Here is a 17,550-nt window from a genome sequence, read left to right as displayed (position 1 = left end):
TGGCCGCATTTGGCACAGAAAGCGCTCAGCCATCATCATGTCAATATTTGTCGACGTTGATTTGTTGTTTCTAAAAGTAAGAGCCAATCACCTTCAATTGCTATTGAGCGGTTTTCTCTGCAACACATAAGACGCGGCAACGCTTGTTGCGCGGCAAAAGACAACGTGATAGCCAATCAATCTCTCGCTCTTATGGAAAAGTTGTAAGTTGATTGGCTACCGCGTCGCCTTTCGCCGCGCGGCAAGCGTTTTCGTCTCTTGTGTGCAGGAGCCACTGACATCTATACATATATATATTACTAGCTACTACATACATATGTATATGTATGATGTATGATGTATGTACATACATAAAGCTCATTTGTCAGCGAAAATTTTTATGTTGGAATATAATTTCAGAAGAAGCTCCGCCTATATATTATATGTTTATAAATTTTAAAAAAATGTAAGATCCGAGTATACAAAACGCAAGCAAAATGAACAGACCTTTTGTCGCGATTGCGATTATTGTTAGACTCACATGAAAATGGCCAAGATGATGTCTTATTTCGATCTAACCAAAATTTTCCCAGAATATCCGTTATCGTGTATAATATGTGAATTTATTTCTTTTTCCTCAATCGCGATCTAATACAGATAACAGATACCACCACATGTCGACGTTTGCTTTTTAACGGTGGAAATGTACGTTTGATTTTTTCAGTGTTTTACTTATACTAATCTTAATATATTTGTGTATATCTGTGAAAAAAATTACAATCTTTCTTAATTGTATTTCTCGCATTAGATACGGCTGTAATCTTTATATCATTGCTATCGCCAACTACTCTACGTCATCATGCCTATACATTCATTGTTGAAAGCTAATAAAATGCAAAAAATGCGACTTTCATCTCGTCGTAAAAAATATCACAGCATTACGCATTTATGGTTAGATTCCTTATCAGACGAAACATTTGTTATTCAAAATAATGAATTAGTGAAAATTGCCGCACAGTTTGCGAATAAACTCAAAGTGTCTCCCAATCTCCAATCGATGAGACGGAAAGATACAAGGTACAATAAGATTTCAGCAGATGAAAATGGGGCACAAGCTGCATCCAATTTTTCGGTAGCTGTACAAGATAATATGAAAGATTTGACACAACATGGAAATATGTCGCAAGTCTCTTTGAGTTCTACGTCAAAAGCTATAAATCATCCTAATACTGTGCAATGTAAAAATATATTTATGAAAACAAAAAGAAAAGATGATGGTATTTTGATATCTACTGACGACAAATGGAATCCTAATAGTTTAGTTACAGATCAGGTTGGATATGTATACAGAAAATATTTTTTATAATTTTTTTTTTCATTTCTGACATACATATGTTGTATATATTAATCTTGCTTATATAACTATTTTATATAATACATATAATACAATATTAGTTTACTATTCTTCTCTTTTTCTTTTTGCTATATATTCTATAATAACTTTCATAAAACTCCAATTTTATACAAGAACGATTATATATTTTTCTGCTAGGCCAACATGCATAATAAATTGATAAGGAAATGTTGGAAGAAAAATGAAACAAAAACACAAGTAACGACAATAATAAATGAATCAAGTACGGATAATATATCAAAGGAACATTATTATAAGAGCAAGGAAATTATAAAAAGCAAGACAGTACAAAAAGAAAAAAACCCGCAGAAAACATTGAAAACAAAGCAAATATTTTCAGATTATATATCTTTATCAAAAATGAAGAAAATTTTGAAAAAGCAAACTTTTAACAATGTACAATATGTAAAAGGAAATCTTCGTGTGAATCCTACTTCTTGTAAATATGCTTATGTACGTATGGAAAATGATGAAGAGCGCGATTTGTTAATTATTGGTACCCATAACAGAAATCGTGCTTTTAATGGAGATTTAGTTGTAGCACATGTAAATCTTGAAAAATATTGGTATAAATTTCCCGATGGACAAATACAAAAAACTGGTAAAGTTGTTTGTATATTAGAGAAAGTACATTCAAGAAGAGCAATTGGATACTTGAGAAAAAAAGATTCCCTTGTACTGTTTCATCCAAAAGATCAAAGAATACCACTAGTAGTTCTTGAATCGATACCATCTTTATATAATAGCCAACCTGAGCTTTACAAGAATATGATGTTTCTTGTTAATATCGATTCCTGGGAACAGTTATATGCATCTGGGTAGGTCTGCATTAAGCAAGTTTGAAGGATCTTTTGTACATAATATATTTGTATAGCATATACTTTATTTATATGCAGACGAATTCTTTCGGTAGTCGGTGAAACTGGTGAATTAGAAGCAGAATTACAAGCATTAATACTTGGACATAATTTAGATGTATCACCATATCGAAAAGAGTTATTGGAAGAACTGCCAGGTAGTGATCATATTTTAACAGATGCTGATATAAAGGATAGGGAAGATTGGAGGCATGAATGTATTTTCACGATAGATCCTGCAACAGCTATTGATATGGATGATGCTATTTCTTGTAAAGTCTTGGACAATGGAAACTATGAAGTAATTGTATTTGTTAGATTTACATAACATATAGAATGCATTAATCGATAAGCTTACTATGTGTATTATGTCTCTAGGTATAGATATTTATATATATGTTTTATTAATTTCAGGTTGGAGTACATATATCGGATGTTACACACTATCTAAAAATTTTTTCCCCTCTAGACATGGAAGTTTCTAAACGAGCTACTAGCATTTATTTGCCACATACCACTTACCACATGTTACCTGAAAAACTCTGTCAAATTTGTTCTTTATCAGCTGGTAAAGATAAATTAGCTTTTTCCATAATCTGGGAAATGACATCAGATGCTGAAATTGTGAAACATCGTTTTGCAAAAACAGTAATAAGATCATGTTGTCAAATGTCCTATGACATGGTTCAAGCCATGATTGAAAATCCAGGAAAGAGTCAATTCAAAGATTTTCTCGATATAAAAGGAAATTATACAATGTCGTCATTGTCCAATATAGTGAATAATTTATTTAAATTATCCAATCAATTGCGAAATAAACGATTCGAAAACGGTGCACTCAGGTTAGATCAACCAAAATTACAGATATGTATGGATACCATGCTCAATCAAGAACACAAAATCCCAATGCCTGTAAATTATTGTCTAGAGAAAAAGAAAGACAGTAACAGGTGCAGTTTCCACTCATTTATATATTTTTATTAAATTATGTTTACATTGCATTATATATTTAGAAAGAAAATATCTCGGTTTTTAAATTATCAGTTTAATTATTTGAATGTATATATTATTTCAGTCTTATAGAAGAATTTATGCTGCTAGCAAATATAACAGTTGCTGTAAAATTGTATACTGCAATTCCTGAAACGGCTTTATTACGTATTCATAGAGATCCGTCCAAATATTCTCTTAATACAGTTTGTGATACATTGCAAAAATATGGAATTCATTTGAATGGCGAAACAGCTAAAAGCTTACAGGCCAGCATACGTCGCTACGATCCAGAATATAATGCTACCTTAATAGTTAATAGTTCTATGAAATACATTATGATGGTTATCATAAATTTGTGTTCAAAATCTATGACGGTAAAAGTTTTTATAGATATTAATATTTTTTAAATTATCTATGTAATTTATAAATTGTTCTTATGTAACAAAAAGTAAGAGAAACAGGAGAGAAAAATATAATAATTCTAAGATATTGAAAATTTTAGCGTGCGGAATACATATGTACGTCTACCATTTCTTCATTGCAAGATTTGAGACATTACGCATTAAATGTGCCGCTTTACACACACTTTACCTCTCCTATTCGTAGATATTCCGATTGTATAGTTCATCGTTTGCTTTATGCAGCAATAAAAGATAAATCTTTATCAAAGGAATGGACAGCTAAGTTGTGTTCAAAGTATGTTTATAATACGATACAACAATGGGGAAGAATTGTACACAGTTTACTTTAACAAGTTTCATTTTCAATTTGCAACAGGCTTGCAGCCAATTGCAATATAAAGAAGTACAGTGCAAAACTAGTGCAAGAACAGAGCATAGAATTATTCTTTGCATATATGGTGGGTCTTGCAGATGGTTTTGAAACTTTAGCTACTGTATTGTATGTGAAGGAAGAAGGAATAGAAGTTATTCTCTGTGATACTGGCATAAAATTGAAAATAGACCGTAAAGAAATGGAATATACTGTCACAGTAGAATATGTAGTGAATTATGTACCAACTATAATTGTTAAATGGAAAAAACCTTCCATTGAACAGGTACAACTATATCATATTTAAAATATGCATTTAATATAATTTTATAATAATTAATAATAATGATGATAATAATAATAATAATTTTATATTAATATATATTATTTAATTTTTAGGAGATCAATTTATTCAGTTTGGTACATGTACGAGTAGAGAAAATGAAAGAAGAATTGCGCTTAAAAGCAACTCTTTTGCCACCGCCACAGTAATAGACGAAAATTAATATATTCATATAATTTTTTTTATATAATTGATTTTATATCATTGACTGCATGATATTTATATCATAGAATTATTACAATGACGATAAATTTTCTAATAATATATACATAAAGTAAGGTATCTGTGTATGTATCATTGAAATTATATTAAATCGACAAATTTGGAAGATCACAGATTACATGTGCATATAGTTATTCAAAGTATAGAAAGCACAGAAAATATAAGAATTCATGATTGTCACTGCATTAAGAATCACAAGATAAATTTTTAATGAATTACTAAAAATAAACATCTTATGCACCTCTATAAAAAAATTTTTTGTATTGTTATGATAATATATAGTGAAAAATATTATTGAAAAATTATGTATATTTTGTCATAATAATAGTAATTTCTACATATTTAAAAAAAATGTATATATATATATATATACATATATTTTTTTTTTGTATTTGTGTAAATATTCTTTTAATATCAAATATTATTAAATTAATTATATACTAATTAAATAATACTAATTTATTAATATTTGATATCTAAAAAATTATTATTATTATAAAATACTGTATTTTTAATGTGATAGACATTTATAAAGATAAAAAATCTACAATTTACTCTTGACAATTATAAATTTTTAAATAAAATATTACACTTTCAAATTTATGATAACATTTATAAAAATAAAAAAATCTGCAATTTATTCTTGACAATTACAAATTTTTAAAGAAGATATTACATTTTCAACTTTTATGACTTGATCCTTCCAATACAATAAGATCAAAATATTTTTATACTATTTTACATATATGTTTGCATATTATAATTAATAATAAAACATTTTAGCAAGCTTATTGAGTGATTATTAAATGTGATATATTTTTAGTGAATTATGAATTTTATTATACAGAATATATCCAAATATGATTAATAAAAATCTTATGCGTCTACATAAAAATATGTTAACATTTTACAATTCCAATTCCCTTGTAAATTAACAAGATGTGTTTTATTGCACACTGCATATCAGTTTGTCACAAAATATTAGTTTATTGTAAATATGACATGTACCATATACACATATCGTTTCATAGAGTACCTACATGCGATTCACATATAAATACTTTGAATAATCTTCACACATGAACAATATGAGAAATATTGTAACTTATATATACAAAACTTTAATTTTCGCACAAGTGTTTAAACTCATAAAAGAAATATTTTTGATTTCATGAGAAATATATCCAAAAAAATTTTTTCTACAATTATGGATAGTCTTTTAATATATATATGTGCGTTTGTACATTACAAACTAATATAAATTCCAAAACATAAGATTGAAAAGTTATCCTACATTACTATTGTACATAACAATGACAACAATGTACTTTCATACATTTCTTTTTTTATTAATCCAAGCTCCAAAAAGTTCTTGACAGATTTTATTATATTCTGTATACTTAATACAGAGGCGGCTTATGTTTGTAGTATTGTTTTATATGTTTTGTATGTTTATTCTGTAATTCCCCAACTCTCTAATATCGTTATTATATGCTTTATGCAGTGTACATGTTATATGTTACCTATCTAATAACACATTGAGGATAGTGATATTTATATTATTGCCGAGAAATTACAGAATAGACATGCTACTATATCAGAATTTTGTAACTATCTAGTAAAGAATAAAATGGTATGTTGTTTTCTCAACATCCATTTATTTTAATTCTAACCATAAATAGTGCGATTTAAATCACACTCATTATTTATAAATTAAGATAATAAAATTTATCATATAAGATAATTGAAATTCGCATGGTATTGAAACTGCGAAGCATCAAAATGAGGAGCGATACACTGGATAACAGTCTTTTTGATTTATTCAGTATCGCTTTACATCAATAAATTATAATATTAAAAATAAAATCTCATGATTATAATATAAATTATTGATCATAAGTAGTTGTTAAAGAATGTACACGAAGCTAATCCTAAAATTCATCTTCCACCATAATTCATGTTTTGTATAATATTACTGATGTTGTTAGCTCGACCTCTGTGATTGATGTTGTTGCGATTTGTTACGATGTTCGTAGTTGACGAGCCTTTGCCCTACGAGATATTTGTCGTTCTTAATATGCTCGTACAGCTTCTTAAATTGGCGTATCTGAAAATAGATCACTATACAGATCAGATTCACTAAAAGAAGAAAAGGATATAAACGTCTGGCAATGAGGATCTGGGTCTGCAGATTGGTTACGAAAAGTGGAATTATTCCGTAGGCCACGGCATAAGGAATCGCGAGGGCAAGGCCGAAGCAACATATAACGGGAGCTGCTAATTCCTTGACGACAAATTTCAGATCCATTTCCCTTATCCCGTCGTTGTACGCCCGCTCGATAGCGAGACGTATTCGCCAATCGGGCCCCATCATCGTCACAGCAGTAGCTATTTTCGTGTACAGTACACCCAAGGCCCAATCTTGCCAGATAAATAGAATGGGATTTTGCTCCAACGGAACGCGCAACGGAACCACCACCACTAACTCGAGAAGAAGACCGAATAAAAGCGGTATGACACCGACAAGCAGTACGAATGCCACTGAGGCCTTGACGCCCAAGATCGCCCAGTGTTTAATTCGGTCTATGATGGCTCTGCGGCCACGAGGCAACCAGGAGAAGGCCAGAGCTAAGCCTCGCGCCGCGGCCCAACATACATATGTTCCACACGCTATCGTATACACTTCGTGTACTCTTCCAGAGAGAGGGCCTACAGTATCACCACCGTCTAAAAGTAAAACAGTAAAAGCAACATAAAATATATAATGAAAATCATCAAAAATATGTACATTTTCGCAATATTTTCTTTATATATATATATATATATATATATATATATAAAACTCTCTGTGTATAAGAAGGGATATAACAATATCGGAACGGAATAATTTGTAAATGACTTACCGGAACCGGTCACCGCAGGTGGCAAAACAGGCGGCGACGGAGCAGGTGCCCCTACCATCCATAATGCCATCACTCTACGTCCAAGCCATACGGGTAGCGTCATAGCGACTAGACTGGCGACCACGAGCGATACGCAAACGCAGAACAAAAGCCCGACCAATCGCGCGGGAAACCACCGTGGTCTGGTGTAAGGTTGAAATCCCGTAGGTCCTTCTCGTTGTAATAACGCTTGATGCGCAGCGCCCAAGTCCGGATGTTGTGGTTCCTCGATGACTGCTAATCCCGGATCATCCGCCTGATCACGCAACAAGTATGACTGCAGATCTAGCATCCACGCTACCACGCGGCACCACGCTCTTACTAGAGCCTTTAACCATGTGCGCGTATGCGATTGTTCTAATAACGCGGGAAGGATCACTTGCAGTAGAAGCAGTTCCAATGAAAGTTCGCTGACCTATAATTTAAAGAACCATGCATGTATATACACACATTTAATTTGCATATACATATACTTCACATAAGAATAGCCATTATAAGGATTAAGATAAAATAATGTGATTGCTGTACTTTTTTTCTTACCTGAGCTTCACTTTGTACAGTCACGGTGTAGGGTAAAAATCCTGGCCAAGCCCATCGCAGAATTTTCACAGGCAGCCACAACATGAGTAAAATCGCTGTGCCAAATATGATCGCGGACGCGACTAGTCGCCGTACATGTCGCAGTATGGGAAGATGTATCATTTCTTGTATAGGAGAGAAATCAGGATCGTTCAGATTTCGCAGAAACCAGAGAACTCCGGGTCGCAAAACTTCGCGTAAGAGAAGGATGAATGACGCGAAGTAATATATATAAATCATTCCCACCAGCCAATGAATGAACATAGATGTACCAGGAGCGAGTCTGAACGAGGATTCTCGATCTCGAAGTGTGGCGTCAAACATCGCCAACGAGCAAATATCCAACCACCAGCCGCAAACTAATGGAAGTACGCCGATCTCCACGACAGAGAGTAAAGAAACTTTGACGATAACGTAGCAAAGCCCTAAGATTCGCTGGGAACGCTGAAAGCCTAACAGAGCGGCAAGAGTATGGAGGACCACTAAGCAAACTCCGATAACGCAATAACCACACAACGTTGTCACCAAACCTTCAAAGTGTGACGCCGCCGCGTGTTCTTGCAATCCTAAACTCGCTATCGTGGAATGACCGATATGATAGGGACAGAAAGCAAATACCTGTAAAAAAAAATATTATATATATATATATATTTGTGTACACGCAGCGTAAGTAAAAAAGAAATGAACAAGGTAAAATTATTCTTATGAAATAAATAAACTCACCATGATAAATAATGTATTTAGGGATACAACCCAGAAGACATGTTCGAGAAAGACTAGGGACCCATCCAATCCTAAGAGACGTTCCCATGTTAGTTCCTCAGCAGGTCTATCCCACTCCATAGGATTCCAATTTGCTTCCTCGGCTTCACCCTGTGCTTGTCCTACCACATGTGCTTGTACCGCGTGCCCTCTCGCCCAACGTTCACCACCTGCTGCATTCACTTGTGCGCCGTCTGCACCAAGTTCATCTCTAATTGGAAGAGGTGGTGCAGGAGGAATTGGTGCTTGTACATCTCTCATTAGATCTTCGGGTTCGCCAATTCGTGGATTATTAATCAAGTTTTCTGCCACTTCTTGATACGCAGGACGCTGATCTATAGATGTTCCAATTCAAATAAAAAAAAAAATCACTGATCATGCTATATTCTGTATATTTTTGCCACTTTCACAAATATGAAACACGTTTATTGTGAAATACCTTCATTACGTAACTCTCCCTCTTGCGGAATAGGTGGATCAACAAAAGGAGGGACATTATTGTTGTCTTGAACTTCTTGCGGCATAGCACGTTGTTCTTGAGGTTGCTGCGGCTGTTGTGCATTTGCTTGCGGTGGATTGTCGACTGGGGGCAACTGCACATTGTCTCTTTCGAGCCAGTCAGGACCACCCGCGTGTAAAATTTGTTCGCGTAACCATACCAAGCCGATAAACGCAAATAAAGTGCAAGTAACTACAAAACAACCATGAAATACGTCCGATGATATATTTTCAGTGGAGAGCATATCCATCGGTAACGACATTATCTGCAAACACAAAGTTATCGATGAGCTTATAAATCTTTTCCTTTCGATATTAAAAATATTACGATCAGTTTATACATATTTATCACTTACTCGAACTAAATCAAGAGGACCGCTAAAAAGAGCTCTGTATGTGCGGCACGCAGTTAAAGGAACAATTCCTAGCCATGCAATCGCCACTAGTGTATAATGTAACCAGTACTTGACAGCGGTGACAATACTTGAAAATAAACCACCTACAACATCTCTTAGCGGTAAACGGCGCGGCATGTCTGGACTATATATAGGCGTAAACGAGAAGCGATAGCCGCAGAGTTCGCAGTACTCTTTACGCGAATAACGCATCCATTGGACCAGACACTCTTGATGTATCCACTTGATACTACCCGTGCAAATGCAAGGATGAAACAAAGGTCTGTCTGCAAGGCCTTCGGATCGACAGACCCTGCAAATATCTGCACCCAACATGTCCTCCGTCATGTTTGGTATTGGGAAAAAAATACGTATCACGAGTAGGAAATTAGAAGTGATCTTTTATCGCTGAAAACAGAACACATAAGGTATGAATTTGTATACTTTTGCACGGATAATCGTATAAACCAAAATGATAATAATATAAAAAATATACACAATTGTAATATCCTATCTTGTGATATTTCTCAGAAGAGGATTTTACATAAAATAAGACATGACATCGGCACTACTTATTTATGAAACACAAGCATATTTTTTCCCCGACTTCTCAATGAAAATTTAAATCATTCGAAAAAGGATTTTAAAAGATAGATGTACGTGGTGTGGCTCATATTCGCACATGGAAAGAAAAATAAATCTCAAAAGTCGAATTACGAGCTTATAATCAGAAAAAAATAGTTTAATATAATAGTGTAACATAATTTTAAATCACATCTGCATACATATATGAATGAAGTAACGACATAATTGCGTATTTACATCTGCAATTTTAAGGCGAAAAAAGGACGATCAGCTTAATGCGATATGACATAACAGTCGCTCAATGACACATGTGAAATCTTTATGCACATAGGAAATAACACGTACAATCGTTGAGCATAATCACGCCATTAGCAATTACAATTCATATCCGATATTACGAAGCTATATTTCGTAAATTGTTTGATCATATTGACCGTGGAAAAAAATAGAAGATTTACAAAATAGAGATCACATTATCCAGTACGTACGTTAATTTCTCGCGCGAAAGATCTCTGCTCTTCGTTTAAATAATGCGATACGATACTCTCTATACTTACGTGTTCTCGAATAAAAACACAAATCAATCAAATCGAAAATTGTTATGCAAAATATTGTAAAAAATGCTACTGCTCGCTACTGCTACTTCCAGTGTTCCAGTTTCCATTTCTTTCTAGTTCGCGTTCGACATGTTTCGAAACTTGCAAAATGTAAAAGTCCCTGAAAAGCATTTGAAATGCGGCGTGTTTTGAATACAAGATGTCAGGATGTCAACTAATTAAAAAAAAAAGATCGGGAATATTCAAAATAAATGAAAATTTCCGACGCAACAGCCAATTTTGCCGTCTCCCAATGCTTACCGAACTAAATTAATAAATCTGATATTAATAGATATAAGGTTTGTTTCTTCTAGCATTACGAAAGATTTTTATACGAGAATTTCATGTTATTTTATTTGATTTTATTATCGTGTCGGGTCATTTTTTTTTTGTATGAGAAAAAGTTTATTGAACATACTGATTGGCTGTAATAGAAAATTTCTAAAGTCCCTATTGGGGGATAGCCAATCAGCGTGTTTAATAAATTCGTCGTTTCAACTCGTTGACAACATGTGTACTTTCAGGGATTCAGAAATAGCGGACAGCGGAAGATTTATCAGATATTTACCAGACTGCATACTTTAGAAAAATCTAATTTTGGGGCGAATTCAATCTCTTATCGGAAAGACGTTTTTATTTTCCTCAGATATCATATTTATTCCGATTATATAATTAATTAAGAAAATTGATTGTCAACATCGTATTTACATCGTGTTTCAAAGTATTGAACTTTAAATTAATTTATAAATTTTCAACTGAAAATTATCGACAATGTCGGAAGTTGTGTTATGGCCTTTCTCAAATTGCATAATATCCTGTTAAATTGTACAATATTTTATAATCTGACATTTAAAAGCACAGCCAATAATCTGTCCAAATTTACAAATGTCTCTTATTCGATAAGCCGATACTGTTCAAAGTGTAATATGAAAGTTCTCAACGTTGCTGAGAAGCATGACGCTGCTAAGAGTATCGCTGCTTATTTATCACACGGTACAAACAGAAAGGTAAACAGTTATATATTACACAGTATTCTATCAATTATAGAATTTTTTATTATATTGTTTCTATGTTATTTTTTATGCTTTGTTTGATTATATATTTATTTTACAAATGCATTAGATGACGAATGTATTATTTAATTACTGTTTCTATTTTTTCCCCCCTTTTTTTTATAGAGGGAAGGCTTGTCTGTATATAATAAAATTTTTGAATTTAATATACAATTATGGGGCCAAAACTGTCAAATGGTGATGACATCTGTATCCGGCCACTTATTAGGCTACGAATTTATAGGAGCTTATCGTAAATGGCAAGGCTGTCATCCGCTAAGCTTATTCGATGCTCCAGTATCCAAACAGTGCTCGGAAGAAAGTTATATAAAGATTAAGAAAACCCTGGAGCGAGAAATACAATCTTGTAATGCATTGATTATTTGGACGGATTGTGATAGAGAAGGGGAAAATATAGGTTTTGAAATTATACAGGTCTGTCAAGCGATCAAGCCAAATATTCGTGTATACAGGTAATTAGAAACATGTTTTTTTATAGATCTATGATAATGTTTACAAGCTTATTACATTTCAGGGCAAAATTCTCAGAAATTACAAAACAATCTATCGAAAGAGCTCTGTCAACTTTAGGGGAGCCAGATAAGGCGATAAGTGATGCTGTAGATGTAAGAAGCGAATTAGATTTAAGAATTGGTACTGATTTTGTTAATCAGGATTATATTGTTAATTGGATTCATAATGTAAGTTGTAACCCCTATATATGAATCTTTTAACATGTTGATAGGTGCTGCATTCACGAGGTTTCAGACCTTAAGGTTGCAGAAAGTGTTTCCCAATACTCTCAGAGATATGCTTATCAGTTATGGAAGCTGTCAGTTTCCGACGCTTGGATTTGTTGTTGAAAGGTTTCTAGCCATCGATCGATTCAAGTCTGAGCCATACTGGAAGATAAAGGTAATAGACGATCGCGATGGAGTATCGATAGAATTCAGATGGGCCAGAGTAAGATTATTTGAGAAGATGCCTTGCCAGATTTTTTTGGATATGTGTTTGGAACGGCCGGAAGCTACAGTGGAAAAAGTAACATGCAAACCAAAAAGCAAATGGAGACCTTTACCCCTGGATACCATTGTAAGTAATTGAGTTATCATATTGGAAGAGAAGTTTATCATTTTAGTTCAAAAATCATCTATTTACAGGAATTAGAGAAACAAGGCTCTCGTAAATTGCGGCTAAACGCAAAAGAGACTATGAGAATAGCAGAGAAATTGTATATTCAAGGTCTCATTAGTTACCCACGCACCGAAACTAATATATTTCCAAAAGAATTAAATCTGGTACCATTAGTAGAACAACAAGTAAACCATCAGACATGGGGTGATTTTGCACGAGGTTTATTGGAATCTGGGATAACTCCCAGGCAAGGAAAGAAGACTGATCAAGCGCATCCTCCTATCCATCCCACCAAATACACTAACAATTTGCAAGGTTTGTTCTCAAGATATTTATTCTTTTATCCAATATTAAATCGATCGTGTTATTAATTATATTAATTGTAATTTATTAACAGGAAACGAAGCAAGAATCTACGAATTTGTAGTTCGACATTTTCTAGCTTGTCTATCAAAGAATGCGGAAGGCCGCGAAACAACGGTGGAAATCGATATAGCGGGAGAAAAATTCACGGCTAACGGGTTGGAAATCATAGCAAGGAATTATCTTGACGTGTATATATACGATAAATGGAACGATAAGCAGATTCATTCTTATGAGCAAAGGCAAGTTTTCAGACCAACCAGCATAGACATGGTGGAAGAAAAAACTTCAGCGCCGAACTTGCTGACTGAAGCCGAATTAATCGCGCTGATGGATAAACACGGCATTGGCACAGACGCCACTCACGCCGAACACATCGACACCATTAAATCCAGACAATATGTAGGCTTAACAGATAATCAACATTTCATGCCGGGCAAGTTGGGAATTGGTTTGGTCATGGGATACGACAATATGGGATTCCAAATGTCTAAACCACATTTGCGTGCCAGTTTAGAAAAAGATTTAAAATCGTAAGGCGATTAACGACAATTCTGTGTATGATTAGATAATTCTCTTTTCCCTCTTTCTTTTTTCTCTCTACCATATTCCAAAATATATATACAAAAAAATTTTTATGACAATTATTATTATAGGATATGTCAGCGTCAGAAAGATCCGAATGAAGTGTTACGAGATCAAATCGACACATATCGCGAAGTGTTCAAAGTGGCAATGGAACGCGCTAATATGATAGACGATGCTTTAGCACAGTATCTTGATGAGAGACCTACTCAAACCGAGCAAGTACAGTTTTCTTTGGTCACAGATGTCGCTATTTTCAAATGTCCGAAGTGCGGCTCTAATATGGTTTTGAAAGAGAGAAAGCAAGGCAAAGGAAAATATATTAGTTGCATGGGATATCCAACATGTCTCAATGTGATTTGGTTCCCAGAAGCTATAAAAGATGTAGAGGTTTTAAATGAAACATGCAATCAGGTAAATGAATAATGGTAATATCTTGCATGAATATGCATGTACAACTTATCAATAAATTAACAATTAATATATGATTCACATTTTTAGTGCACAGAAAATATTCATAAATTGAAATTCACATTAGTTAGAAATGTGATACCTTTGTATGGTACCTTATATACAACTTGTATAGGCTGTGATACCACATTTAATGAAATATTAAACATAAAACAGGATTGTATCAGACAAACTGAAAGAGCAGATACTGTTCACAATAATACAAGAAATACATCGAGCTTCGCTTCTACTTCAAGTACATCTACTTCGCATATATCTCAACGACAACAGTCGATTTCTAATAATATAAGATCTGTTCAAAGTAATAACAATATTGACTCGATCAGAACTTTTGGCATATCTGAAAGACGCGCACAAAACCATAGTTTTAACGTTTCTCGACCGAATAGACCGAATATCGTTCGTAGAAATACAACAGTATCAAATAATAGAGAAAACTCTACTTCTTGGATTAATACAAATAACTTGAACAATTCATCGGATCAACCTGCGCCGAGAAATGCACGCAATGTAGACAATAAAACTAGTGTATGGGGTAATATTGACAATAATGCAGAGATTATGTGCAAATGTCACGAGACTGCGATTCAATTAACAGTAAGAAAAGAAGGACCAAATAAAGGTAAGTGACAGCCGTTCTGGAAGGCGTATATAAATATTTGTCACGTAAATTGTTGTAAATAATGATATTTTTATAATTCTAGGTCGTTTGTTTTACAAATGTGCTAAACCACAAGGTAGTGGCTGCGATTTTTTCTTGTGGGCATCTGATAGCGCCGAATCTGGAGGTAACGCAGCGAGCGAAGTAACGAGTTCGAGTCGAGTATCTAATCTAGATAGAAACGATGTTAATGCTGGTCATTTTTCTCGCACAAGTAACTTTAACAATGATTGGGGAAATTCATCGACGAACGATACGATTGTGTGCCAGTGTAATCAGCCCGCTCGAAAGTAAGTAAACTCCGGCCGGAAAAATTCCATCGATTGGATTCAATTGATATCGATAATTAATAAGATGTATTTATTGAAATCCGGATTAATATCGACGATATATATATATATATATATATTAGCTCTTTAACTCTGCTAAAAATATTAATTTTCGCATATTAGATTAACGGTTCAAAAAGATGGCCCCAATAAAGGACGACAATTTTATGGATGTCCAAAAGGTATGAACTCCACTTGTAATTTTTTCAAGTGGGCAGACGAGATTGATATCGATAATCGTGGAAATACAGATTGGAACAATTTCACTGTAAATAGAGAGAATCGAACTAATAGCAGAGCTCCTCAAAGAGGTAGCGCTCCTAAAAAGCCTAGAATCGCTGGCGGCAAGAGAAAGTGCGGGAATTGTGGAATTGAAGGTAATGCATATATAGAGAACTTATCATTTTATCAAATTTATTAATTTTTTCGGAATGGTAATATTTTTATTATAATCTCTCCCAGTTATTGTTACATATCCTAATTGTATATATATTTTTTTACATGATAAATTGTCTTTTTATAGGACATACAAAAAACAGATGTCCAGAAAATATGTGACACTGAATGAGAGAATTTTCTTCAATACAGTATTGTAAATACACAGTTGTACAGTTATATAATGTACAGTTAATAATGAAACTGAAATTGTAAAGAGCTTAAAAGTATGACAAAGCAGTGTCGGACATCGTTTTCATCTCTAAAACTACTTGCATTTTCTTGAACTTGATAGCTCACGTAAATATAAAGCTAAAAGATATAGTTTGACTCTTTAAGCAAACTTTACTTGAGTTAATTGATGTATATGCTTTGTAGTAATTGTTTATTTCCTTAAGTGTCAGTAACAATGCGTAGCACTAAGTGACGATTCTTCTATTATGAGAAAAATTATTTTTCAATCTCTCCAATTCTTCTCTTTGCGAGTGAGCCTCGGCAGTTGTCTGCGTTAGCTATAAGATAATATTCAAATTATTATAATACATTTCACTTATCGTTACATATTGTTATTAGTTGTATCTTTTGCTATAATATTGATAAAATTATTTCATATAAAAGTGGGTTTTTATTTTAGGCATGTCAACTGTATAATTTTTTCAAAAGTGCAGCATAAAAAGAGTTACCATATCTAATAGTACATCAAACTTTAGTTTTAATAAGTTATTCTCTTCCTCCAATCGTCTCAATTCTTTCTTTAATTTTTCATTCTCTTTGAAAGTACCGCCCACTTTGCCAGATTCTAAAACAAAGTTTACTAGATTTTAAGACAATATCTATGATTATTTATCATACGCAAGAAAATCAGAGAACAAAAAGTAAAGTTTCTGTCGGATAAAATGTACATAAATGGTAAATTATTATTCACACACCTGGAATCCATAGGCCAGCCTCAAAAACAGCTTCCTGATCTCCAAGACGAAGACGTATAGGGCCTACTTCGGGGCCAAGTTCTTTCTCTATTCTTTTAGGGCTCAAGTTTTTGTTTGCTAAGAAAACTGATGCTTTTCTCGTTGGTGTTTTTTTCGGAGAAAATTTATTGGAGAATAGAGGCATAGTGTATCACACTTTTGTAAGTTAAATAACATAAATAGAGATTTTTATGTGACTCGCATTAAGAAGCAGAAAGGTTATATTCAATTGTTAAAAAAAATGTAGATTTACAGAAGCTTTCCTTCGCGAACATTATTCGCTATATACATTAGATATATTTTACAAGATTTTATAAAATATTGATAAACATCGATATATCACTACATTTTAATCTACATAGATTTTACGATTGGACAAATATACGAAATCGTATCGTGTTTGGCGTGATGTTGCCTAGACAACGCTTTTTAATTTAAAAGCATAAACACATGATAGGAATATTTTATATAGGTTAATCGATATATTTGTTAAAAGATCGATACAGTTCTCGAATTCGATTAATCTCTATTGTCAATAGTTTTGTTTTTTTTATCTAATGTCACTATAGTTTCACTAGACTTGTGTATTTTATTGATTGGTTAACTTTATTCGTTT

The 17,550-nt window shown here is 33.3% G+C and overlaps 4 protein-coding genes across 4 annotated transcripts; 2 read left to right on the top strand and 2 right to left on the bottom strand.

The window, feature by feature from the left end:
- The first annotated feature begins 378 nt into the window (after window positions 1–378).
- On the top strand, window positions 379–5,290 carry LOC138933017 (DIS3-like exonuclease 2). Its single transcript, XM_070295432.1, has 9 exons — window positions 379–684; window positions 788–1,312; window positions 1,532–2,211; window positions 2,290–2,551; window positions 2,665–3,200; window positions 3,326–3,617; window positions 3,746–3,939; window positions 4,021–4,300; window positions 4,414–5,290. Exons 2-9 carry the CDS (start codon window positions 839–841, stop codon window positions 4,504–4,506), a joined length of 2,811 nt encoding a protein of 936 aa, XP_070151533.1. The 5' UTR covers window positions 379–684; window positions 788–838; the 3' UTR covers window positions 4,507–5,290.
- A 172-nt stretch (window positions 5,291–5,462) lies between these two features.
- March6 (membrane-associated ring finger (C3HC4) 6) lies at window positions 5,463–11,015 on the bottom strand. The gene is made up of 7 exons (XM_070295431.1): window positions 10,898–11,015; window positions 9,717–10,163; window positions 9,302–9,626; window positions 8,824–9,197; window positions 8,062–8,718; window positions 7,483–7,936; window positions 5,463–7,306 (listed from the first exon to the last, which is right to left on the bottom strand). Exons 2-7 carry the CDS (start codon window positions 10,101–10,103, stop codon window positions 6,564–6,566), a joined length of 2,940 nt encoding a protein of 979 aa, XP_070151532.1. The 5' UTR covers window positions 10,104–10,163; window positions 10,898–11,015; the 3' UTR covers window positions 5,463–6,563.
- Window positions 11,016–11,445: 430 nt separating this feature from the next.
- On the top strand, window positions 11,446–16,638 carry Top3alpha (topoisomerase 3-alpha). The gene is made up of 11 exons (XM_070295965.1): window positions 11,446–11,943; window positions 12,115–12,461; window positions 12,524–12,642; window positions 12,734–13,080; window positions 13,149–13,437; window positions 13,520–14,018; window positions 14,142–14,484; window positions 14,572–15,163; window positions 15,246–15,492; window positions 15,655–15,908; window positions 16,055–16,638. The coding sequence occupies exons 1-11, from the start codon at window positions 11,725–11,727 to the stop codon at window positions 16,087–16,089; spliced, it is 3,291 nt and encodes a 1,096-aa protein (XP_070152066.1). The 5' UTR covers window positions 11,446–11,724; the 3' UTR covers window positions 16,090–16,638.
- On the bottom strand, window positions 15,958–17,363 carry Cby (beta catenin antagonist chibby). Its single transcript, XM_070295966.1, has 3 exons — window positions 16,896–17,363; window positions 16,650–16,765; window positions 15,958–16,478 (listed from the first exon to the last, which is right to left on the bottom strand). Exons 1-3 carry the CDS (start codon window positions 17,077–17,079, stop codon window positions 16,386–16,388), a joined length of 393 nt encoding a protein of 130 aa, XP_070152067.1. The 5' UTR covers window positions 17,080–17,363; the 3' UTR covers window positions 15,958–16,385.
- Between the last annotated feature and the right edge of the window lie 187 nt (window positions 17,364–17,550).

This window comes from Polyergus mexicanus, unplaced genomic scaffold (assembly GCF_030449975.1).
Source record: "Polyergus mexicanus isolate NDT 795.1 unplaced genomic scaffold, iyPolMexi1.0 SCAF_5, whole genome shotgun sequence".
NCBI lineage: Eukaryota > Metazoa > Arthropoda > Insecta > Hymenoptera > Formicidae > Polyergus > Polyergus mexicanus.
This window is presented reverse-complemented; position numbering and strand designations above follow the sequence as displayed.

Bases quoted from the DNA above. Each gene is read 5' to 3' on its own strand.
- Cby (XM_070295966.1), bottom strand. From the start codon at position 17,079: ATGCCTCTATTCTCCAATAAATTTTCTCCGAAAAAAACACCAACGAGA. The intron at 16,766-16,895 runs GTGTGTGAATAA...ACTTTGTTTTAG, and splicing joins GGCTGGCCTATGGATTCCAG to AATCTGGCAAAGTGGGCGGT. The intron at 16,479-16,649 runs GTAACTCTTTTT...ATTATCTTATAG, and splicing joins TTGATGTACTATTAGATATG to CTAACGCAGACAACTGCCGA.
- LOC138933017 (XM_070295432.1), top strand. From the start codon at position 839: ATGCCTATACATTCATTGTTGAAAGCTAATAAAATGCAAAAAATGCGA. The intron at 1,313-1,531 runs GTTGGATATGTA...TTTTTCTGCTAG, and splicing joins ATAGTTTAGTTACAGATCAG to GCCAACATGCATAATAAATT. The intron at 3,618-3,745 runs GTAAAAGTTTTT...TGAAAATTTTAG, and splicing joins TGTGTTCAAAATCTATGACG to CGTGCGGAATACATATGTAC.
- Top3alpha (XM_070295965.1), top strand. From the start codon at position 11,725: ATGGCCTTTCTCAAATTGCATAATATCCTGTTAAATTGTACAATATTT. The intron at 12,643-12,733 runs GTACTGATTTTG...ACATGTTGATAG, and splicing joins CGAATTAGATTTAAGAATTG to GTGCTGCATTCACGAGGTTT. The intron at 15,909-16,054 runs GTAATGCATATA...GTCTTTTTATAG, and splicing joins CGGGAATTGTGGAATTGAAG to GACATACAAAAAACAGATGT.
- March6 (XM_070295431.1), bottom strand. From the start codon at position 10,103: ATGACGGAGGACATGTTGGGTGCAGATATTTGCAGGGTCTGTCGATCC. The intron at 9,627-9,716 runs GTAAGTGATAAA...TTGTGTTTGCAG, and splicing joins GTCCTCTTGATTTAGTTCGA to ATAATGTCGTTACCGATGGA. The intron at 7,937-8,061 runs GTAAGAAAAAAA...TTTAAATTATAG, and splicing joins CTGTACAAAGTGAAGCTCAG to GTCAGCGAACTTTCATTGGA.